The following is a 21891-nucleotide window of genomic DNA, read 5'->3' as shown; positions in this document are numbered from 1 at the left end:
CCCTAGCAACGCTGTGGTTTTGGATTCACTCTGAAAAACTGCTCAAAAGAACAACAGTTTCTAAATGTTAGAAGCTATTTAGATAGTAGCTCAGTTGGGGAAAAAAAAAGCCACCAAAAATAAACCCCCTCAAAACACCAAAATTCCTCTTAAATCAGCTACTGCGTAATAAGAATTCACTCCTTATTTCCAAGTCTTTGTCTACACACACAAGGTGCATTCTCCACCATATGGAAAAGAGAATCATAAAAGGATAACTGTGCGACAGACTGATAGTCTACCCATCTCTCTTCGACTCCGCTCCAGCTCCTCCAAACATCCAGGGACCGCAAAACCCAACAGAGGCAGAAGTTACAACAATGACCACATTCTGATGCTCTTTGTGAGTATCCGAAGTAGGAAGAGGAAACCCAAAGGAGTTCTGCCACCAAAGGGGAAGGAGTTGACCATGTTCCACGCAGGCATCAGCTGGCCAAGAGCTACCAAAAACCCGTCTCTGCTTGCAGGAAAGGCTCACAGAGGAGAGCTGCAGCTCGTGCTCCAGAGGAGAAAAGCAATGACCAAGGGAAAGATCACGGCAACCAGTAGGAAACCATAGGCTTTGCTAGTTCCACTGCTCATGGCACAGGCTGCTTTATAACCATACTTTAAACAGAGGCTTCCAATCTGGCCTTGGCAGGAATCGTGTCTTTTTGCTTTCACTGCCTACTGCCCATCAGTGCTTTGAAAGATAATTGCAAAAACAAGACTCTACGATTAGGCTAAGGAAATCTAATATCTTCCCAGTTTGGAGGCAACATGGCATTCAACATGTTGAATGCATGGCATTCAGTTCCTTGAAAGAAAAAAGAATAAATGACAAAAGTTACTACAGCACAAGAGCAAACGAGTCATTTCGAATTCACTTATGGAGACGCAGGAAATTATAATCAGCCCAAACTTCGTAACCTGTCTATCAGTACAGCAATAAATACATTGCTAAAGATGCTTCTCCCTCCTTGACAAAGTACAAGCCCCCAGCATTTAACCTGTGAAGACCAGAAGTCAATGCAAAAACTTCCAAGCTGGTCTTGCAACTCTCACTGTGCAAAATCATGCTGACACACACACTCCTCATCACCCAGCTGAGAGAGATGTCACCTTTTAATGCTGAGCATCGGACACAAGCAGTCGCATTTGGCTTGGGTTTTTTTTGCTTGCTTTGTGCTTGGTTTTTTTTTTGGCATCCACCCCAGTGTAACTGTGCTGGCCAGGATCACCCTTCAATACCATTCTGAAGGGATATCGAACTGTGTGTGCACACAGAGAACACTGTTGATCCATTTTATGAAGTAATGAATGCCAGTACGAGTATCCCAATGGCTTCGAAATTTAAAACCTGCAATTTTTATTCCAGTAATAATACTGTGAAAGATAATATGTTAGAGTTATTATAGACTGTTGCAGCACCATAGATTAGTCTCCCAGTATTGATCTTCAGGAGACCAAACAGCAGATACGTGAATGTTTCCTACAGTTTAATCAGTGAGCACCTTTCAATGTTTCTGAGTTATTTTCTTCTCCACTTTCTTATTTAATATTTTTTGCCCTTTTGAAGTTCTAAGGAAAAGAAAATTATTTTTTCCTTTTCACGCAAAAGGAAAGATTCTTCTTCTAGATTTTGAGAGATTATTGTCAAAGCGGCATCTAGGAGCTTAAGTTGGACAGAAGGGCAATAAATAACACTGAAACACACTTGAGAATAGCTAAAGAAAAACAAAATCATTAAACACAAGTGTGATGCCCATCCTAAAAAATATCACACAAAAGAAAACAGAGGACGATATCTGCAGCAATAGCAACAGTCAGCACGCTTAGTGACCGATCAGGGAAAGCTGCAGCACAAATTGGCAAAAATTCAGACATTCTTAAGTAGATTGTTTTACCATTTCCTTCCAAAAGCGTGCACAAAGCCTCAGGACACCCATTGAGTCAATGACCTGCCTCGTTAGGGACCTGCCTCGTTAGGGACCGAGTCTCCCAGTTCTTTGCAGTGCTTGCACATGAACCAAAATACACATTGCTCCACTGCTTGACAGCGTGAGCCAAAGTCCACCGAGGTCAGTGGGACAAAATCCAGCCCTAGGTATGACACAGTGCAGAAAATCTTAACGTGAGCCATTAACAGAAGACCTGGATGATTAAAATGACTCACCTCAAGCATTCCCCATCTCGTCTGAATGCCAATTCTAAAGCAGCTGTGTTTAAATTCATCTCTAAAAACTCTCTTGAATATCAGTGCTTCTACAGCTCCTGGCTTTGACCCTTTGGTTATGGTGGTAAACTGAGAGTGTTTAAATCATTTCGGATTTACCCTGTTAAGTGAATTTAAACTGGAAGCTGGCCAGATATCTCTGGAGCTGTGATGGGGAGCATGGTGCATAGGCAAGAGGAGCTCTGCTGTTGAAAGCGCTTTAGTAAAAGATAAGTCTTCCAATAAAAGCCTAAAAATCCTGATCAACCTTTAAAATTACTTGAAAGTAGAGCCTAATACAGGTACCCTCAGCTCCACCATGCCTCCAACAGGGTATGCCCAGCACAGACAACAGCACCACATCAGCTCTTAAAACTGTGGTCTGCAGAGAGGCAGGGTATTAAATGCCTTGATTTCTGTGACAGAAAAAGTCTTAGCTATTTCATTTGCTTTAAAATGGGTTTTAAAATGAAATCAGCAGATACTGAAATTGAAAAGAAAGGGTAAGTAATTTAGACAAAAATGCATCTGTTACTGTGGCTGGCCTCTCGCAAGTACTCTGCAAAAACCACCTCAAATCTGGACTTCCCCGAGTTGCAAATCCTATCATCAAATGCTGGACCATTAACTGGAGTTTTCTAGTGTCTGGGTGTCACCAAAAAGTTAGTACAACGCTCTGCTTAATACCTGCGAGCTACTGAAGCAGCAACAAAACAATGAATATATACTATACTGCAAGCCCCCTCAAGGCCTTGAGTCTCAGGATTCCCTGCTGCTTTATAATTTAAGAACTTATGTTTTAAGGGGTAATTTTAAGTTGCAACCCATAGCTAATAGAAAACTACAGCCTAATAATCATCTGATATAGAAACGCGCTCTGCCAATTCTCCCAATGATATAGAAAGAAATGCATAAACCCTGCATTTTCCTCCAACAGCTATTTAAAGCATTTTTTCTGTAAAATTTGTTGTTTTATATATACAGACACAAGCATATATATACACACACATATATGTATACATGTATACACAAATACATATATGTACATATGTGTACATATATACATACACGTCTATATGTACACTATATATATACATACATACACACACACACATATATACATGTATATATACATACACACATATATATATAAATGCCAGAACCTGAAGAGATTAGAGATAAGGAGGAAGTTCTTTACTGAGAGGGTCGTCAGAAGCTGGAACAGGCTGCCCAGGGAGGTGGTGGAGTCACCATCCCTGGATGTGTTTAAAGAGCGGGTAGACGAGGTACTTAAGGATATGGTTTAGGGGGTAGACAGGAGCGGTTGGACGTGATGATCTCAGAGGGCTTTTCCAACCGAGCCATTCTGTGATTCTGTGATTTCTGCTTGGCAGAGAGGGACCTGGGGGTGCTGGTTCACAGTCGGCTGAACATGAGCCAGCAATGTGCCCAGGTGGCCAAGAAGGCCAACGGCATCCTGGACCACATCAGGAACAGTGTGGCCAGCAGGAGCAGGGAAGTCATTGTGCCCCTGTACTCGGCACTGGCGAGGTCACGTCTTGAATGCTGTGTTCAGTTTTGGGCCCCTCACTACAAAAAGGACATTGAGATGCTGGAGCATCTCCAGAGAAGGGCAACAAAGCTGGTGAGGGCTCTGGAGCACAAGAGTCATGAGGAGCTGCTGAGGGAGCTGGGGTTGTTCAGCCTGGAGAAGAGGAGGCTGAGGAGACCTTATTGCCCTCTACAACTGCCTGAAAGGTGAGGTGGGGGTCAGTCTCTTCTCCCAAGCAACAAGTGATAGGATGTGAGGAATGGCCTCAAGTTGCACCACGAGAGGTTTGGATTGGATATTAGGAAAAATTTCTTCACCAAAAGGGCTATCAGGCATTGGAAGGGACTGCTCAGGGAAGTGGTCAAGTCATCATCCCAGGAGGTATTTAAAAGACAGGGAGACGTGGTGCTTAGAGACATGGTTTAGTAGTGAGCAGGTAATGGTTGGAGTTCATGATTTTAGAGGTCTTTTCCAACCAAATGATTCGATGGTTACTGTGTGCTGAAAGACAAATTTATATGTGATTTCAGTACCTTCGTGTTTTCTGTAGTTGAATAATGAGTTATTTATCCACTCCTGCATAAAACACAAGAAGCACCTGAAAAATGGCAACTCAGTAGAAACAGCAAATCATCCAAACAAGTTCGGGCACACGCAGCCCAGAGCCGGGTTTCCCATCCATCACGCTGGGAGCTGTGCACTGTTGTTCCACAGCGGGGTTTGGGATCCCCGGCCTGCCCTACAGCCAGGGCCACATTGTTGGTGCCAGCGGGCGAAGGCTCCGGAGCAGGCAGGCTGCTGCCTCCCGATAAATCACCCCGAAACACAACGGGGCTCTGGGACACAACGGCGTCTTCGGCCCCTTTTGATGTTGATGGTTTTTCTGATCTCTTCAGGTTAGATTGAGAGAGAGGCAGCCAGGGTCGGCAAAGGTCAGCGAGATGAGGTTGGTTTTTACAGAAACCTTTCCCTTCCAAGACCTTTCTGGCTGGTCAGTCACTTGACAGTAAGTTATTTGGCATTATACAGAATTTATGATTTCTTATGGCTTACACACACCACGCTTTACATTCGACTCAGTTCACTGGTTACAAAAAAAACCCCAAAACCCAGTGGTTTTAAATCCCTAATTAGCCCTTTCTTTGCTTTATCTTCCCTTCATGCTTCCCTTCCCTGGTTTTTTGGGGGCTTTTTTGTTGTGGGTTTTTTTTTAAAGTTTTATTTTTAATTTTTTTTCCTTACATAGAACAGAATTCAGTTTTGTCATTTCATGCTTTTAGATTTGATGAACCAGTATTTAGGTTTATTTTCATGACATGCATGACACAGTCTATAGGAGCCATAAAAGATCAATGTATGCAATCCAGTTAAATTATTTCATTACCCCCATGCTTGCGTGGTGAAAAGGAACAAGAATACCTTAAGAAATAACAGGAAAATGAAAATATGGATGTATGGATAAAAAGAAGTTCTACTCCTACAGAGACTGAAGGAAATCTAAGGTGTATGTACTCGGAACTTTTCCCATGACGAGACTGAAGCTTTTTCAGCAGGCTTGTCTCTCATACTTTTGCAGTATATCTGTTTTGACTTCAAAAATAAGAATAAGTTATATAAAATCTGACAGGAAAGCCTAATAATTTTTCTTATATTCTGGACTGCCCAAAGGTCAAAATCCCATTTGGACTGAAGGAGGTTGTCGGCAAAGACAGCCCTTGTTTCACCAAGGTGTTCAGAAGATTTGGAGAGGTGTGGCAGGGGCAGTATCACACACACACCAAAAGGTAGGGATCTGCACTGCCACATCAGCTGCACAAAGAAGTTCATCTTCCTTCTACTCTCCTTCCACCATTTTTTTTCTGTAGTATTTCAAAAGGCATTAATAAAGTGCAAACATGTTTAAGACGTGCTATATTTGCATATCCACTTTTTAAGCCGATATTGCTTGCACACGGCTTACTTGGCAGGAAAAAGAACAAGTGTCTAAAACACCTTCAGTTAAGTAGCACATTTAGGCCTGGAAATAACACTTAAACTGGCTTACTACAGCCCCAACTGGAAGGGCTCATCTCTGCCTCCAGGAGCTGGGCAGCAGGCGAAGCTGCCTTGTAACAACCACTCATATGTTTTAAACCACCCTGATTTCTGTCTTGCTTCTCTTCATCCAATAATTTGATTCACTGTTGACTTTAATCTTCTTAATTCATCAGGTGGCTGGCTGATTCAACTACAGCTTTAATGTGACAACTGTCACACTCAACTTCAGCAACAACAGTTCCAGTTAGGATTCCAAATTATTTTGTTTCTTTATTGCTGCACGATAAAAAACCACGCAGGAGCATACAGAGCCATTTTTCTATTAAAACTACCATGTCTCTGCTCTAGACAGGCAAAGATAACCTTACAAAATAAACACGCCAGCCACTCCATTCTGCGTCCAAATCTGTACGCGTGTCCTTCATACTTCGCATCTCAAAACACTCGGATTAAATATGTTGATAACTTCTTAAAAGAACACTATGCTGTAAAGTAGCGTGTATTTCTTTCACATAAATACCACATCTAAAACCGTTTCTGCATAAAGACAACAGACTCTTAAATACATGCCCAGTGCTTCTGTTCCGTATGGTGCCTGGGGGTGCTCTCAGGGTCCAAGAACCTTCCAGTGCTCCAGTTCACAGAATCACACAGAATCACAGAATCGCTCGGTTGGAAAAGCCCTCTGAGATCATCACGTCCAACCGTTCCTGTCTACCCCCTAAACCATATCCCTAAGTACCTCATCTACCCGCTCTTTAAACACATCCAGGGATGGTGACTCCACCACCTCCCTGGGCAGCCTGTGCCAGCTTCTGACGACCCTCTCAGTAAAGAACTTCCTCCTTATCTCTAACCTGAACCTCCCTTGGCACAGCTTGGTGCCGTTTCCCCTTGTTCTATCCCCATCACCTGGGAGAAGAGACCAGCACCCACCTCTCTCCAAGCTCCCTTGAGGCAGTTGGAGGTGGTGCTGAGGTCTCCCCTCAGCCTTCTCTTCTCCAGGCTAAACAAGCCCAGTTCCCTCAGCCGCTCCTCATCAGGCTTGTTCTCCAGAGCCCTCCCCATCCTTGTGGCTCTTCTCTGAACACGCTCTAGTTCAGCGAGGTTCCACTCAACTCTTGAGCATCAATACAGATTTCAAATCTACTGCACCATGCCACGCATGCTCTATAGCAGCATGAGTAACTTTTCAGGTGAAAAACACAGGGAGTAAGGAAAATGGATGTAAAAGTCGGTGGTTTCCTCCCTTGCTTCATTCTGGGTCACAAGAAAGGGGTCTGTGACAGGAGAGCAGGGGATGTGCTGTTAACCAGTGGATGGGCAAGTTTCCTTGGTTCCTGCATGCCCTAAACACAGCAATGGGGTTGTTCAGTCTATGGGTGAGTAGCATTGGAGGAAGGGGAGAATGCTGGGCAGAAATTTCTGATTCACAATAAATTGGAAACCCAACAACAGAAGAAAAACTTAAATTCGCTGCACATATCTTCCAAGCCCACATTTAGAAATTATCTCAGCACGTTTCATCCTATATTTAGTAACAACTGCAGCAAGGTAAAACTGGAAGCAGTCGGCGCACCAGAAGCATCGCTAGGTAATGGAACAGCACTTACATAAATGACTGAGTTACAGTACACCGGCCAATTTAAAACTAATTATGTAGATGCTGTTGAGTATTATGTGAACAAACAGTACTCTAAGTTTTGCAACAAACTGCTCTAACTTTCCAATACCTTACCCAGCCATGGTGAAAGAATTGCAGCCATAATCACAACAGTTGCCAGCTATCTGGTCCAGCAAGGCGTGCAAGCATCCAGAAATACAACGCTTCACGTGACTGCTCTCCTAGTTCGGGTATTAGTCTTAGTAAAGTAACGTGTGCTGTGTTGTAGCGAGAAAAAGCCAACTTTTTGTTTGTTTTGTTCCTTCTCCTTCAACATTTGCAAACATTCAACTTCATCTGCAAACCTAAAACACATCAGACGTACACTCCCCTTGGTTTATGACAAAAACAACGAGCAGATATTTACCGTAAAGACCAACGAGCAGACCCTGCTGGACCAGGGTCAAATGACAATCAATTCAGAAACCAACCATTTTCCACCCACGAAAACACAAAGAAATAAATGAGAAAACAGACCGAAAAGGAGCGTTTCACAGCGCTGCAGCACTCTGAGCCGTGACAGCAGGACACGCACCTCTAGGGTGTGACAACAAGAGCCATAACACTCCCGATTTCTTTGTTTCTTCCCACTCTCCTCACCCCCCACATCACATATAGCTATTTTTGCTAACACGCTATTAAAGTTCAAGAGACGGCACATACATATTTATGTCAAGTCTCCCATTAGACCCACTGAGTGCAATTTGGAATAAAAAAAAGCTCGCAGAGCATTTTCTTATAACCAACCTGAAAATGAGAACATAGACAAACAAGGCGCTCGCAATCCAACCGTCACACAAAATTATCTTCTGGGCTAAAATTGCTCCTGTTCGGTCTTAAAACGCAAGGCAAAATTATTTCAGACAGTCACAGCATTTTTGCACTGCCCATTCGACCTCCCCTGGAATCCGGCAAGGAGACAATTTTCTTGAGTGGGAGGCGGAAAAGCAATATCCAATTTGTATTAAACAAACAAGAAGGCTGCTGTAAAAATAAGGAGACTTGACCTGGGTCTGGGCCACGAGGTCGAGCCAAGATCAATGACTTTTTAGTCTGAAGCTGAAGGCATTCGAATCATTTGGGGTAAATGGAAATGAGCACTGGATTTGGCAGACGCTTGCTATTGCCGAAACGCTCACACAAGCCTGCGTGTGTCCTCACCCAGTCTTGCAGGGTTTATTCATACATATTTCTCAGAGGTTCCCGTAAGTCCAAATAAATGACGGCTCACGAACGCTCCTCTGCAGCCCCAGCAGACCATGCTCCCTTATCCTCACACTACACCAAATTTTGACAATAACAAATATCTGTGCTATAAAATCTGAATGCTCATAATGAATGACGCACAACTAGAGATTTGCAGCATCACTGAACTTCGATAAACTGGTACGGTTCACATCGAGAAGGCTTTTTTAATGTTATTTCTCCTATCGTTGTGCTGTTCCAGGGACACTTCTCTCCAATTTAACAGAGCGGAAATGCAGGCGGGTTTCTTGCCATACCGAAATTTCGGCATTTTATTCCAGTAACGAAAAACGAACGACTCCAAAACTGGAGTTCTCAGGAAAAATGCTCCATTTTAATAACAACAAGCGAGGAAACCTTTAACTTCATTTCTCTTAACTCACCAGCAGAACAGGCGGAAAAGGGGGAAACAATTCTGTCACTCACCTCTTGCAGGGGGAAGGAAAGGATTGAGGGGGGAAGGATGAAGGGATGAGCTTCGGGGTAACCTCACCCTAACGAACCGATGCTGCACGGCGGGGAAGTGCAGAGCTGCTGGAGGAACTGCCGAAATGAGCTGGCTTCAGCGGCTGCAGCAGCTCCTTTCTCAGCGGTGTGGAGCACAACCATGTGAAACGCAATCTGTACATGTCTTATGGTTAATGTAGCCGTATTTGCAGGGGTATCAAGCCCATCAGATGTGAAGAAAAAAGGCTGGGGGCGACTGACCTTCAAAACAGCCTGAGTAATGAGAACAGACGTCACATCCTGACATGGATGGGTTTGGGGAACTGGTTATTCCTTTTTTAAATCTTTTTTTTTTTGAGAAAAAAGTCTTTCCCCATCCTTCTGTCCAACCTCAGTGTCACAAGAAATGACTCTGAGGGTAAAGGGATAACCTGAGGTACTGCTGCCCATGCACTGCACTGGGTCCTGCCTCCTCAGTCTCTCGGTGGCCTTCGCTCAGCTCCACGTCCACTCAGGAGAGCGGTGCTGTGCACAGAAGAAATGCATTTTTCCTCCCGTGTCCTCACTTAATGAAGAGAGAAAGGCTGCTGGCCCTCACACTTTAGTGTTCAGAAGTTAAAAGGACGCACTCATTTTAAAACAAGTTGGGTCAGATATGTTTCTTTCCCATTTTTACCTCTGATTTATCTCCTTATTACAAAAGGCTTCTCAGCTCTTACGACAGCAGTAACCTGCAGCATCAGCCAGGTTTCAGCATTACTACAGGCTTTACTAGATCAAATCCTCAAATCAACTGTGAACATGTAAATGCACGTGTCAGCTCCTTTCAAGGTCATTTGTAAAGCTCTCCCCCACACAAGTAACTTTAATAAGGAGATGCATGACTTGAGAAGCAGAACCTTGGAAGCCTTGAATTAATTTTTTCTTGGCTCTGCTTTTTGTAAATAAAATACTAAACATAATTGGTATAAGCTTGTCCCTCTAAAAGTTACAAGACTGGAAAATGCTGGTAAGATTTATTTTAAGTGGAGGCACTTATCAAATGTCACCGTTGTCCTGTTCAAAATGAGTAATCATTTGATTAACCTTTGATTTAAATGATTATATACCACAGCAAAGCATAAACATACATAAAATTACACTCCAAAGAAATTCTCAAAGCGCAGATCACATAAGAAAACAGTTATGTCGAAGTGGTTAGAGAATTCATTTACCACGTACATAGCATTCAACCCAAGAGCTGACTCCACACGCTCAACGGGAAGGCTCCCACCACATGTACCTTCATACCCAGCAACCACAGCCTGGTTCATCCCATAGCCAACACGAGACTGCTTCCAGAGGAAACACCAAAAATATCAGCCAAATGATAATCAAACTATGGGAGAAACTGCAATCTCCACACGCACCACCACTGTCTTCTGTACGGAATTTTATTCCAGATGGGAAACTGGAGCTAGCGCGTTAGTCACATATAGAAAGAAGGCCTGAAGCAGCACAAGACTAGAAATAAAATTTAATATCTCACTTTGAGTAAACACACATGAGTTTCAAGCCATCTAACAGACATCAAAGCAGAGAGAGGAAAACAGGATATCAAAGGTAAATTAGACAAAGAGCTGAAGGCAACTGTGAAAAATAAAAATATATGGTGCAAAAATTAAAGCACACAAAACCACTCCTAAGATCCCATCCCAAAGGGCCAATTTGTACAGAGAATGCACAGCATCAAAGCTAGCACGGAAAAGACTCTCTCTCAAAAGCTTCGTGTCTGCCAAACACGGGGACTTCTGACACCCAGGAATCCCTTGGATTATTCAAGCTCAGCTTTGTTTCACGTAAGTTGGGACTGATCTGAGTAACCTGGAAAACATGAACTCACGCTCCTCCCTTCCACAAACACCAGTCCCATAATGTAAAATCAACTGCAAATACTGTGCACTGAAAACCTCTTTGCCTTGGACTTATGAAAGTAAATGATAAGCCATGACCAACGTGGAACAAGCGTTCAGGACAACCAGAGGCAGGAGCAGCCAGCCAGGACGCGACACAGCACTCAGCACAGCGCTTCACCCACCTACACCATAGAACTACAAAATGCAGGGCTTACCTACCCACCCACCCACAACTTCACCAAAAATAATCTGGCAAAGCCAACGAAATCCAAACAGATTTCTGTTTTACAGAGTAATACTCCCCTTCTGGATGCCAGGAAGGGCCAACTGTAAATGTGGGTGGGAGCTGGGGGGAGCTGGGGGCAGTGCCCCCGTGGCCTCACTGCAGGGCACTCTGTGTCCCCAGGCTCCCTCTGCTGCGTGGGATCATCAGGCTCCTGCAAAGCACCCAAATCAGGCTTCTGCCTATGTTTTACTCCCCTGGGGGGATGCGATTCCAATTAGAGCCAAGAAGGTACCAAGTCATTTATCGGGTTAAATGAGATGCCGAACGCTAGGCTGTAGGGAAGTATTCCATACGTTCTCCTTAGACAAGAAAGGGATTTTTCTGGGGTCATGACACCCACTGACAAGCCAACAAAACTGCAGCCAGAGCAGATGCTAATGGAAAGCGTGCATCCCAGGGCAGGGACTCGAGCAGCAGCACAAGTCCCTGGTACCGCGGGTTCACGGCTCGCAGCACCCACATCCCGTGGGTGCACTCCTCCAAAGCACCGGTGGAGCCACGTGCCAACGTGTACGAGCAAAACGAATGGTCTACAAACACAAGTGAGACCATGCGGAGAATGTGGAGGTTAATTTCCAAATCCAATCAAACCTGAGATCTCTGCCAAGGCTTTTGTCATACTCGTAGCAGGCATGATTTGGTTTTCTATTATATATTCATATGCTTCCATTCAGAACAACCTTGTTTCATTACAGCGGGTTCAGCTGTGCTTCGCAGTCCTGCTTCATTTCTTCCTAGGCAAATTCTTCAGGAGATTAACCTGACACATTTATTCCCCCGGTGATATATCCTGTCTTTTCTGATATCGTTACCAATTTCAAGCACACAGCAATAAACAGGCTTAAAATTTTCAAAAAGTAGTGACTTGAAAGCTTTCTTGTTGCCACATTTTCTTGGTACAACACATTTCACTTCACAAGTAATGCCGTAAGATTCAGCTCAAGCAAACACAAAATAAATTATTAAGCTTCTAACCAAAAGTTTCCAGACCTAAAACCCCACTTGGCTGGACGAGAAGAGCTCCAGCGCCCGACACAGCTCCAAGAGGATCTCAGGTTTTAAGCAGCTCCGAGTGGCAATTGTTCTTTTCTAGGAGTTCACCATATTATTCTTATGCTTCATACAGGCAGAAGACATTGTGAAGATAAACTGTGCAACTGGTAATTGAAATTAAAGTTGCAGCATCTATTACAGTAACATCCACTGCGCCGCATCTCGAACACGCAGAGAATGAAACGGCTTCTGCGTACGAAGCACCAATCGTGACTCTCACTGGAACAAAAACGCATTAAGAGAAGAAATGAAACACATTTACACAACATAAAATTTCCTAAAACTACTTACATTGTCATTACCAGTCTTCTACCATCTTGACAGATACAATAAGTAAAACTCCAGTATAATTCTGGGAAATGTGTCGGAGAAAAGCACGACTTTTTCTTAAAACTCTAAAAGCTGCACAGCATTCACGATGAAGAAAGCTGCTTGAAAATCCAGTTTGCTTCTGAAAATGCTGATGTATATAAAAAGGAGGAGTCTGAATCCTCTGCTTGAAAATCCAGTTTGCTTCTGAAAATGCCGACGTATATAAAAAGGAGGAATCTGCATCCTTTTTGGAAGAACTCTTTGAAAGCACCCTCCTAACAAAATTTCAGAAAATACCAAACATTTCCAAGATTTCAGAATTAGGATTTTTTAATGAAATACTATGTAGATAAACTGTATCACCTCTGGAATCCAAGTAACCATTCCGTGATTATAGCAGTACCAAAGCTATACTAAAAGGGCCACCAACGAAAAGAACGTCCAGTTCAATCACGCTCCTGGGACCATGCTCAGCGTTCCGGCTCTTTATAAACTTCTCGCAAATCAGCAACTTTTTACAAGAGTGTAAAATTTGCTCATCATCATCACATCAGTACACAAAAGCTTTTCCAATACTTTAACAGACTAACACGGCCACTGCTAGTTCATGTCATACTACAAAGAGAAAAAACACCCAGAGATCACACCACGTCTGGCTGGGTTGACCACTTTTTTGGAGATAAGCTGTCTGGAAATAACGGCGCAGGGCATTTCACAGCAAGGGATGAAGCTCAACTTCCTACTTCCAAGGTGCTGCACACTGCACGTGAAGATGATTCCTGAAACACGCGACAAACTTGGCTTCAGCATCTGCCCCAGTCTGGTGAGGCATGGAAAATCCTGGCTTGCAAACGGAAAGCAATAGAGATATTTCTTTAGTAAAAAATCTACTTTCCTACCTTCTAATTAATTGAGATCAGGACTAAATCAGTAGCTCTTTAAAGTCTGACTATAACACAGATGAACTGAGGGACCAGGTCAAAACATGGCTATGCAAGGTGCTACTGCAGTCAAATGGAGCTTCTTAAATATTTAAGATATAGAAAGCCAAGCAGGCAGGACAGTAAATCACTGCAGACCAAAGCAAGGTCTCTGCAATGCCTCCTGGATAAAGACACATTATGCGCTTCATTCATTTTCTAATGAGCAATGTTCAGGGGTTTTATTATTATTAATTGCATATAAATTACCATGATTTTTGTATCGCTGGGGAAGTATTTAGCCATTCACCTCTCAAGAGGAACGATGTTGAACAAAGGCAACGAGCGCACAGCACACGAGAACAATGCAGAAAACAGAAATTTATGCATGCGATTTAAAAGGCATGGCATTTAGACTACTAGCAAAAAAACCCAAAAGTGTATTATAAATCTTTAATTGTAAGGGGAAAAAAAAAAAGTCCAACTAATGGTTTGCCAAGTCCCTGGTATTAGTTAAGCAAGGACACTGCCAGCTTCTGGAGTGCGAAACCTTCTCAACTCGTGTATCTGCACGTAACCCCCACCTCCTCTGAAGTGCTCTGCTGCAAAATTCATTGTATCCGAGATCTGCTAATCATCATCAGGAAACTCTGTTATGCATCTTAAGGACGCACTTTAGGCTCTCAAGAGGAAAAATAAACATGTTTTATTAGCTGCTTTTGGAAAATACTGATTTGTATTTATTTAGAAACCTTTTCAAGTTGCACCACTGTTAAATTAAATATTTATGGCATGATCTTCCAAGGAGTTTAGCACCTGTCAAGAGTTTCTCATGCTGATTTCAACAGGAGCTCCAAGTACCCAGCATCTCTGCAAACCTCAGGAGTGACAAGGTTGGTCCATGGCGAAGCAGCTTGAGCGTGGATGCTACTGCTGAGCTCTGAAGTGCAACCGGGATCCTGACTGCCCCTGCTTCCCATCACAGCACTTCCTTTCAGACAACTGAACCAGCTCTATTTTACTAGAAATATCAGAAAGATGACTCATTAATGCCTGTTAAATCCAAATAAAGCAGAGGCTAAATGCTGTTAGTTGATCCTCAATACATCTTCACTTTCCTTCACTAGTGGAAAACATGTGCTTGGGTCATTAGACATCACCTTAAGTAACAACTTACAGAGGAGGCTAAAATCCACGGTGAGTCAAGAACTGGAAAGCAAAGCTGTTGCTATTAAGGGTGAGAAGTTGGACGAGGACAAAGCTATCTCGGTAAAATACTGAATAAAGAAGGTACAGCAGAGAAAGAAAATACGTTTGGTCCATTGGGAAAACCTGCGTCCCAGTGACAGTGGGACCAGCAGCGTGGTCTCCAATTTTGGATGAGAAGCCAAACGCCAAAGCCGAGCCTTGGCACTGCTGTCCCTGCTGTCAAATGAAGTCAAAATAAGGGGGTGGGTGCAGTCATCCTGATTCTGTTCAGTTTGTGAGGGATGTGCACGTGCTATCCCTGCCAGCCTCACGTTTTCAGGTACTCTGGGTCTCCCGTTCTTGCACGAATGAACGATTTCTTGTACCTTGTGCCTGGCTGCCCTCCCGGCACCCCTGGTCCTTTGCCTGATTGCAACACACACCAAAACCCGAACTGCAGTGCAACACCACCATCTGACACTTCAGAACTAAAAACCTAAATATCCTTATGGCCTGCACTCGCTCGGCCTGTGCTTCTGGAAGCAAAACAACTGTGTCTTTTAGGCAGTAAATAAATAAATATGTAAATGACATCCAAGTAAGAAATTGCTATACACAGACACGATTCAAATGATCATCTGACATGATTTCATAAACCGAGGATGAATAAAATAGTTGAACGTTGCAGATAGGACACATCAATCTCCTTTTACACTTTACAGCACAGTACAAATCTGCCTGGCAAGTCGAGTCTCTTACTCATTAAAATAGTACCTTTCATCACACTATAAAACATTTGCAAATGCAGACCAGAAAACCGACAAGCGTATTTACTGTAAAGCTTTATGCTTGTGTCATCAATTAACAACAAAAGTTTGGAATAAGACTGAAATAAAAGCTAATCCAAACAGCTAGCTGTCAAAACAGATGGGAACTATGTTTTTCAAATCAAGCAAAAAGCCAAAGCTTTCGAACGTTTCGCGTGGTGTCAGCTGACACAGGCAACTCGGAAAGGAAGGACGGCAAATGTCAGGAGCGTATGAAGAAAAGGTGTCCCCGCTGAAAGATTCACGTTTATGAATTGCCACCGGATTTTATTTCTGGCTTCAGGATGATAAACTCGCACCGAAGCAGACCTCTGATGCACCAGCTATAAATAAGGTGCTGCCGCGACACTGCAGGCAAAATAAATAAAAGCAGAGCCCCAACGTTATTTTAGCCTTAAACAAACGTTTCAGTCCCTGCACTGTCGGGCTCAGAAAGATACATAGACAGTCTCACAGACAGAGATAGAAATGAACAATTGCGGTACCTTTTTCCCACACTGTTTACAGGGTTGGCTATATTCCTACTGGCAATAGATTTCCTTCTTGACAGCTTCTTGGTGTTGGTGCTGTCATCAGTGCTGTCATCCTCTTTCTTTGGTGTGTCACTTCCTTTGCTGTTCAGGTCCCTTAGCACATTATAATTAATTTTACTTGAGATTTTCTTCTGTTCTAACATCTTTTCAATTGCCTCTCCTGCTGTGCTGGCTTGAATTGGCTCCCGCTTCTTTGCAGATTTCTTTGGCTTAATTAAAATATAAAATTAGTGATGTAGATACAAACAAAGTTTCCGTGAAGCAGAAGGGCGAGCTGCAGCTCAGGTGCTGCTGATGCAGGGATGCAGGCGACGCGGCTGGGCTAAGCCAGCGCTCCCTCTCCTGCCGCGCAACGGGACCCAGAGGTCTCTTTTCTCTGAGATAACGCCTGCTTGCTTGGTGCCAAATGCCCACACAGTTTATTACGAATTCTTTACTTACTATTTGTAATGCTGCCAAAAGGAATCGTGGGCCATTTCTCACTCATTTAAAAAAAAAAATGGAGTGAACTTCTGTTACGGGAGCAGGGACCCTGATGGCGTCACCCAGCATGGAAATAAAGAACTTCCTCTGCTAAAATTGCCTTTAAAGATAGGCACAAACTGGGTCACGACTTCGCTAAGCACTGACAACTCCGTATCAAACCACAATGGTATTTTACATCAAGTCTGAATGAGGCGTGGGAGAGCACCTACCCAACTCCTCGTTCACACTGAGAAAGGCCAAGAATGTCAGCAGCAGCATCCTCAGCGTGGACTGGCATTAACGCCGCTGGAGAGGAAGCAGGAGGCTGATGCTGCGCAGAGCCAAAGAGAAATGACACCGGGGAACATTTCCAGCCATGTCCCATGCCTGGGTAGGTATGGAAAAAAAACCCCCAACCTCTGTTTCTCATTCGGCAGTTTCCTTTCCAAAGGAAGGTTTTAACACCAAGCTCTGCAGGAGATTTATTTTTTAACGGATAATAGCCCCTCTGTTTACCTACATGGGTCAAGTGCTACCTTGAAATTGGAAAGCACTATATTAATCAAGTTCTACTCGAGCTGTCAGAAACAATACAGAGTTAAAGAAAAACTCCTGTGTTGTCCGGACAAAAAGGTGGGTGTCTGGGCTACTTGGCGGTGCCAACGAGTTATACAATTTTGAAAATTACTGGTAGACTGCCACGTCTCCGTGAGCGCAGGATAACTGAGAAACTCTGAAGCATAAAACAGTGTTTCATTGTCTGGTTTTGTTTTTACTGCTGAAATACCTCGGGGAAGGAGGAAACTCTGTGTTTTGCATTAGTCGGGAAAAAAGATAGAGGATATATGCACTAAAAACTAACGTGGATTTTAGTTGCATGTGGAAGATTTGACTTGTCACTTGCTCAATTACACAAAATACTAATGCTGTAAACTGTGAATATATGGCCAATTAGGCTGCTTTAAACTGCTAAACATGGAGACAGGACGTGCCATTTGTTAACATAACTGTTGCATTCTTTATGGAAGGTAGAACAAAATATTCCTTCAAGTGACCGTAACAAGGACCTGTTCAGTTCCTCATAAAGAAATCATTATGGTAAGAGCAAAGAAAGCTACTGAAGTTATGGCAAGTACAAACAAATTTCCCATGCACACATTAAAACAAAAAAATTAGGCATGTTTTAAGACCTGTACTTCAATAAGCAAGCAATTAGGACAGCAATCGTAAATGCAAAGAGCCAGCTCTGACTTTGCCATGCACAGAATTTTCTCATAGCAGTCATTTAAAATAGAAGTTTGGGCAAGAGTTTTACTCACCACCTGAAAAATTATAACCTTGTATTTCAAGAACAGGTAGAGACACAACAGCTTTTGCTCACTTAGCGGTGACCCAGACCGTTAACCCACACATCCCACATGGAGCCGATCAGCAAATGTAACAGATTTCCAAGACATTTTCAAACAGACACAATTAGCACACAGTTTAATACCTTGTGTTCCTTATAAATCCCAAGTTCTTTCTCTTTTGCTATCCTTGCTTCCTTTTCTGAAAGAAGACAAAAGGGTAACCAGCATGAAGACTGCACAGACTGCCTATTTCAGCAACACTGGCCAAAAGGAGACGTTCAGTCCTGTAAACCTACCTTTTTGTTCCTTCAAATAATCTGCATTTTCTTTCATCCACAGCTCCGCTTTTATCTGAGCTTCTGTTTCGTTAAGTATATACTAAAAGACAAAACACATATAAAAAAAGACAAAAGGTTTATCTACTTTCAGAAATCAACTTGAAAACCATAGAGCAAAACTGAATTGAAAAACCACTGGCAAGGTCAATCCACATCCTGTTTTTAAAAATACATTAACGAAAGAAAATATGACCGAGATATATGACAAGCAGAGAGGATTCCTAGTAACTTCTAAAGCTGGCAAAAAACAACGACCTGTCTTCAAAAAACAGCGCTTGGTTTCCAAGATATGATGGGGTGGCCAAAAACCATCCAGGACTCATTGTGCGTGGTCTGTAATTAACCTAAAATGATCCTGGGTTGACGATCTTTTTTCAGACGCCATGAGAGGGTATCATGACAACACGGCCGTCTGCAAGCAATTCTGCATGTCGATGGTGGTCTGTGATTCAGAACAGGATGGGAACCATTGCCCTGCGCTACCAAAACAGAAACAGGTGTCTTCTGGGTAGGTTTCTGCAAAGGTTTAGGCACAGTTACTGAGATTATTAGCTCGACGGCCACACGTGTGACTGAAACCAGCTTGGATTGCTGGAGATTGAGTCCTCTAGATGTTAGAGCTGGGTTCAGTACCCGCATCTAGGCGTTCTTCAGTTAACTCCACTTAGTCTTGGTAACATCATTAGCAGGTGTGGAGCTGTAAAACACATGCACAGTATTCAGATGAATTACAGAAATAAACAGGTAGGCAGCAGGCAGGCTTGGTAGATCGATCTCCAATCACTTAAATGTAAAAATAAACCCAGTATTAAGCACAACTGTTCGTGAAACAAAAGCTCTCTACAGTTGATGCTGTTCGGGAGCAAAGAGCTGCAGAATGAAGACGACAAATTAGGTCACCCTTCACGAACAAGACACTTCATTTTTAAGCAGTGGACCCACGACTTGTAAAACAATGTTAAAGTGCAAGGAAAACTATCTGAGATTTCTTCATCTTACGGGTTTGAGCATTCGAGATTTTCTCTGAAATAAAATGTATATATAGGAGTTTATGAGAAAAATAACTCCAGTCAAATGAAACTACTGCAGGAAGGAGCCCTTCCGCCGAAGGCAAACGAGACAAGCAAACAGCTGTACAAGTCCTGGTTTATCAGACCAGTATTTTCATTCTTTCATCTGCTTCTATTAAGAGTGGGCCATAACAGTAAAGCTCGCTTCCTCCTAGCTCAGTTATTCATCCTTCCTATGCTTTTAGAGAGTTCATAATCTTGGGCTTACAATATCACAGTCTATTGCCATGGCAATGAACATGAAGTCATAAAAGCAGAGTTATGACCTCATCACAGAGCCTGGGAGGAGGAGAAAATGTGCTTGTTCTTCACCTGCATTTGCTTAAATTATGGACCTGCTATATGGAAAACCTTCAGCCTCCCCGCTCCCTCCACACTGCAGCCGCTCCATTCACAAGACCCTTCCTAACACCCAGCCTAGCAAAACCTGCTTTACAGCTGAAGTCAAGCCCAGCATCTTCCTGCTTCTTCATGCTTTGCCAACAGCAATCCTGCAGAGCAGGAACCCCTGCGCACCCTCACTGCTCGGAACGATTTTGTACCCCAAAAGGAGTTTTTAGCACTGGCGTGATCTGTTCAAATTAGACTTTAAATGTGGCCTTCTTTTCCACAGCCATCTGCCTGACATAGTCAGGCTATGTGGTAAAAGGTGTCTTTACCGAAGAAGAAGAGGAAGAAGAAGAAGTAGAAGAAGAAGAAGAAGAAACCTCTGAAAGAATGCAGAAGCTGTACATGCTGGTTTTACAGTTTGGTTTCCAGGGCAGCCTCCTATGTTGAATGTATCTTAATTAAATAATTAACTTAGAGCTCCACCAAACTTTCAGAAGTTTTCCTCTAGAATGAAAGGCATTCTAAAACATGTATTTCAGCATGGTAAGGGTGAGCAGCAGCAGCAGTCCAATAGATATCTCAAATGGGCAAGGAACACCAAATTCACAGGCCTAGTTTTGATCTCAGACCACTGACATCCCTTGAACCTCTCTACGTATCAGAGCAAAGAGGCAGAGAGGGGAGAGGACAGACCAGATAAGGACCATTTGCCATCCCCAGATACCCAGATGCAGAGCCAGGCTATGAGGGCACCTTACCCGATCTATTTCGCTGTCGTCAATCCCACTCAGATCCAACTCCCCGTCCCCTGCGTTCTCACCTACAGAAAAGACAACATTTTAATTAGGCGGATGTTTGCTCCAAACCAATCACAACTCCACCTCCCCAGTGCAGTAACACTTAACAGTTGTCCTGCAGAGCTTTACAACCACATTCATCCAGGAGGTTGGACGTGTTGCTGAGTATTTGCGATATGGGGGTACACACACATTCCCCACACTGGATTCATTTCAGATTTAGGAACCAGCACAGTCATCGTCAGTACTGGAAAATGTGTATGCTTTCAGCTGTCTTTTTCCCTCCATTTTAATTTACAGCCACAAATGTTCAGAAGGAAGCTGGGGAAATCATTTTTAAAAGTTTACCATTTTTCTACCATCGTAACATGAATTTCTCTGTCACAGCCTATAGGTCAAGGATTCATCCCTAAATTATGACTTAGACAATATTGTCTGTTTTCAGGGAAGCAATGTGGAGCAGTGAAAAACGCATCGTGCCAGCACTCATACCATGGCTTGATGCACCCTCGTGTGAACAACTTACCTCATACCGGTCCTGTAAAAAAATACGCATTAGTTTTTCAAGCTGTAAAATGGGATTTATTAAAACAGTTCCAAATTTTAAAATAACTTCTAAAAGCTATGTAAGGGTCTGGGTAAGCGTTAAACAGCAATGACTTTCTGTAAATACAATTCCACTGTAATTCTTCTAGTTTTGTATTTATTAAGACTGTGAAAACACATTTTAAAATATTCTCTCCATTAAAAAGCATAACAGCACAGAACTGAGGCCTAATCTGGGACTGTACAGCAGCACAACCTGATTTTCCACACCACGTTAATGTACTGTAGTAATACACTATTAATGCAGTCCAGGTAGGGAAGAAAATGAATTATTCAACAAAGACTTATGCTGGGGAATGAAGCAATCTTCTTGGTCATCTCCATCACATCTCATCAAGGCTAGACAAGACATGACCTAACCAGTTTACGTAAAAATAAAAATAAAAAATAAAAGAAAATAAAGTTTCAACAATCTGCAATCACAGAACAGCTTGGCACCTTCACGGTTCCTGCTCCCTGGCCCTGGGGCTGTGCCTCCCCACAAACCAACACCTTTGTATGGCTGCACTCCCCGGCCTGGAGCTTTTTTGGGGCACTGGAGGGGGGAAGGCAGCTGCAGGAGTCTGACCCCACAGCAGGTTGTGTCAACTCAGAGCCTTGAGGAGCTCCAGATGGCGAAGAGAAGCAAAAGGAGGAGTTATGAGCACTCTCCGAAGACACGAGTGATGGTCTGCTCAGCAAAACTCAGGTGTTCAAGCCTGTGGCCTGAAGTACATGAAACCACTGGCTCAGGAATCACAGAATC

General features: G+C 43.1%; 1 protein-coding gene across 1 annotated transcript in view; it reads right to left on the bottom strand.

Annotated features, from left to right (window-relative positions):
- LOC104540761 (transcription factor IIIB 90 kDa subunit-like) overlaps positions 1–20563 on the bottom strand; it is a gene marked incomplete at its 5' end in the record, with an annotated part of 44729 nt that extends 24166 nt beyond the window's left edge. The window contains 4 exons of the mRNA XM_010184638.1: positions 16144–16400; positions 18149–18204; positions 18302–18383; positions 20502–20563. Coding sequence (XP_010182940.1) covers positions 16144–16400; positions 18149–18204; positions 18302–18383; positions 20502–20563 — 457 coding nt within the window. The remainder of the gene's footprint in view (positions 1–16143; positions 16401–18148; positions 18205–18301; positions 18384–20501) is intronic.
- Between the last annotated feature and the right edge of the window lie 1328 nt (positions 20564–21891).

Source organism: Mesitornis unicolor, unplaced genomic scaffold, assembly GCF_000695765.1.
Source record: "Mesitornis unicolor isolate BGI_N332 unplaced genomic scaffold, ASM69576v1 scaffold12265, whole genome shotgun sequence".
NCBI lineage: Eukaryota > Metazoa > Chordata > Aves > Mesitornithiformes > Mesitornithidae > Mesitornis > Mesitornis unicolor.
The sequence above is the reverse complement of the archived record's forward strand: the minus strand, read 5'-3'. Positions and strand labels throughout refer to the sequence as shown.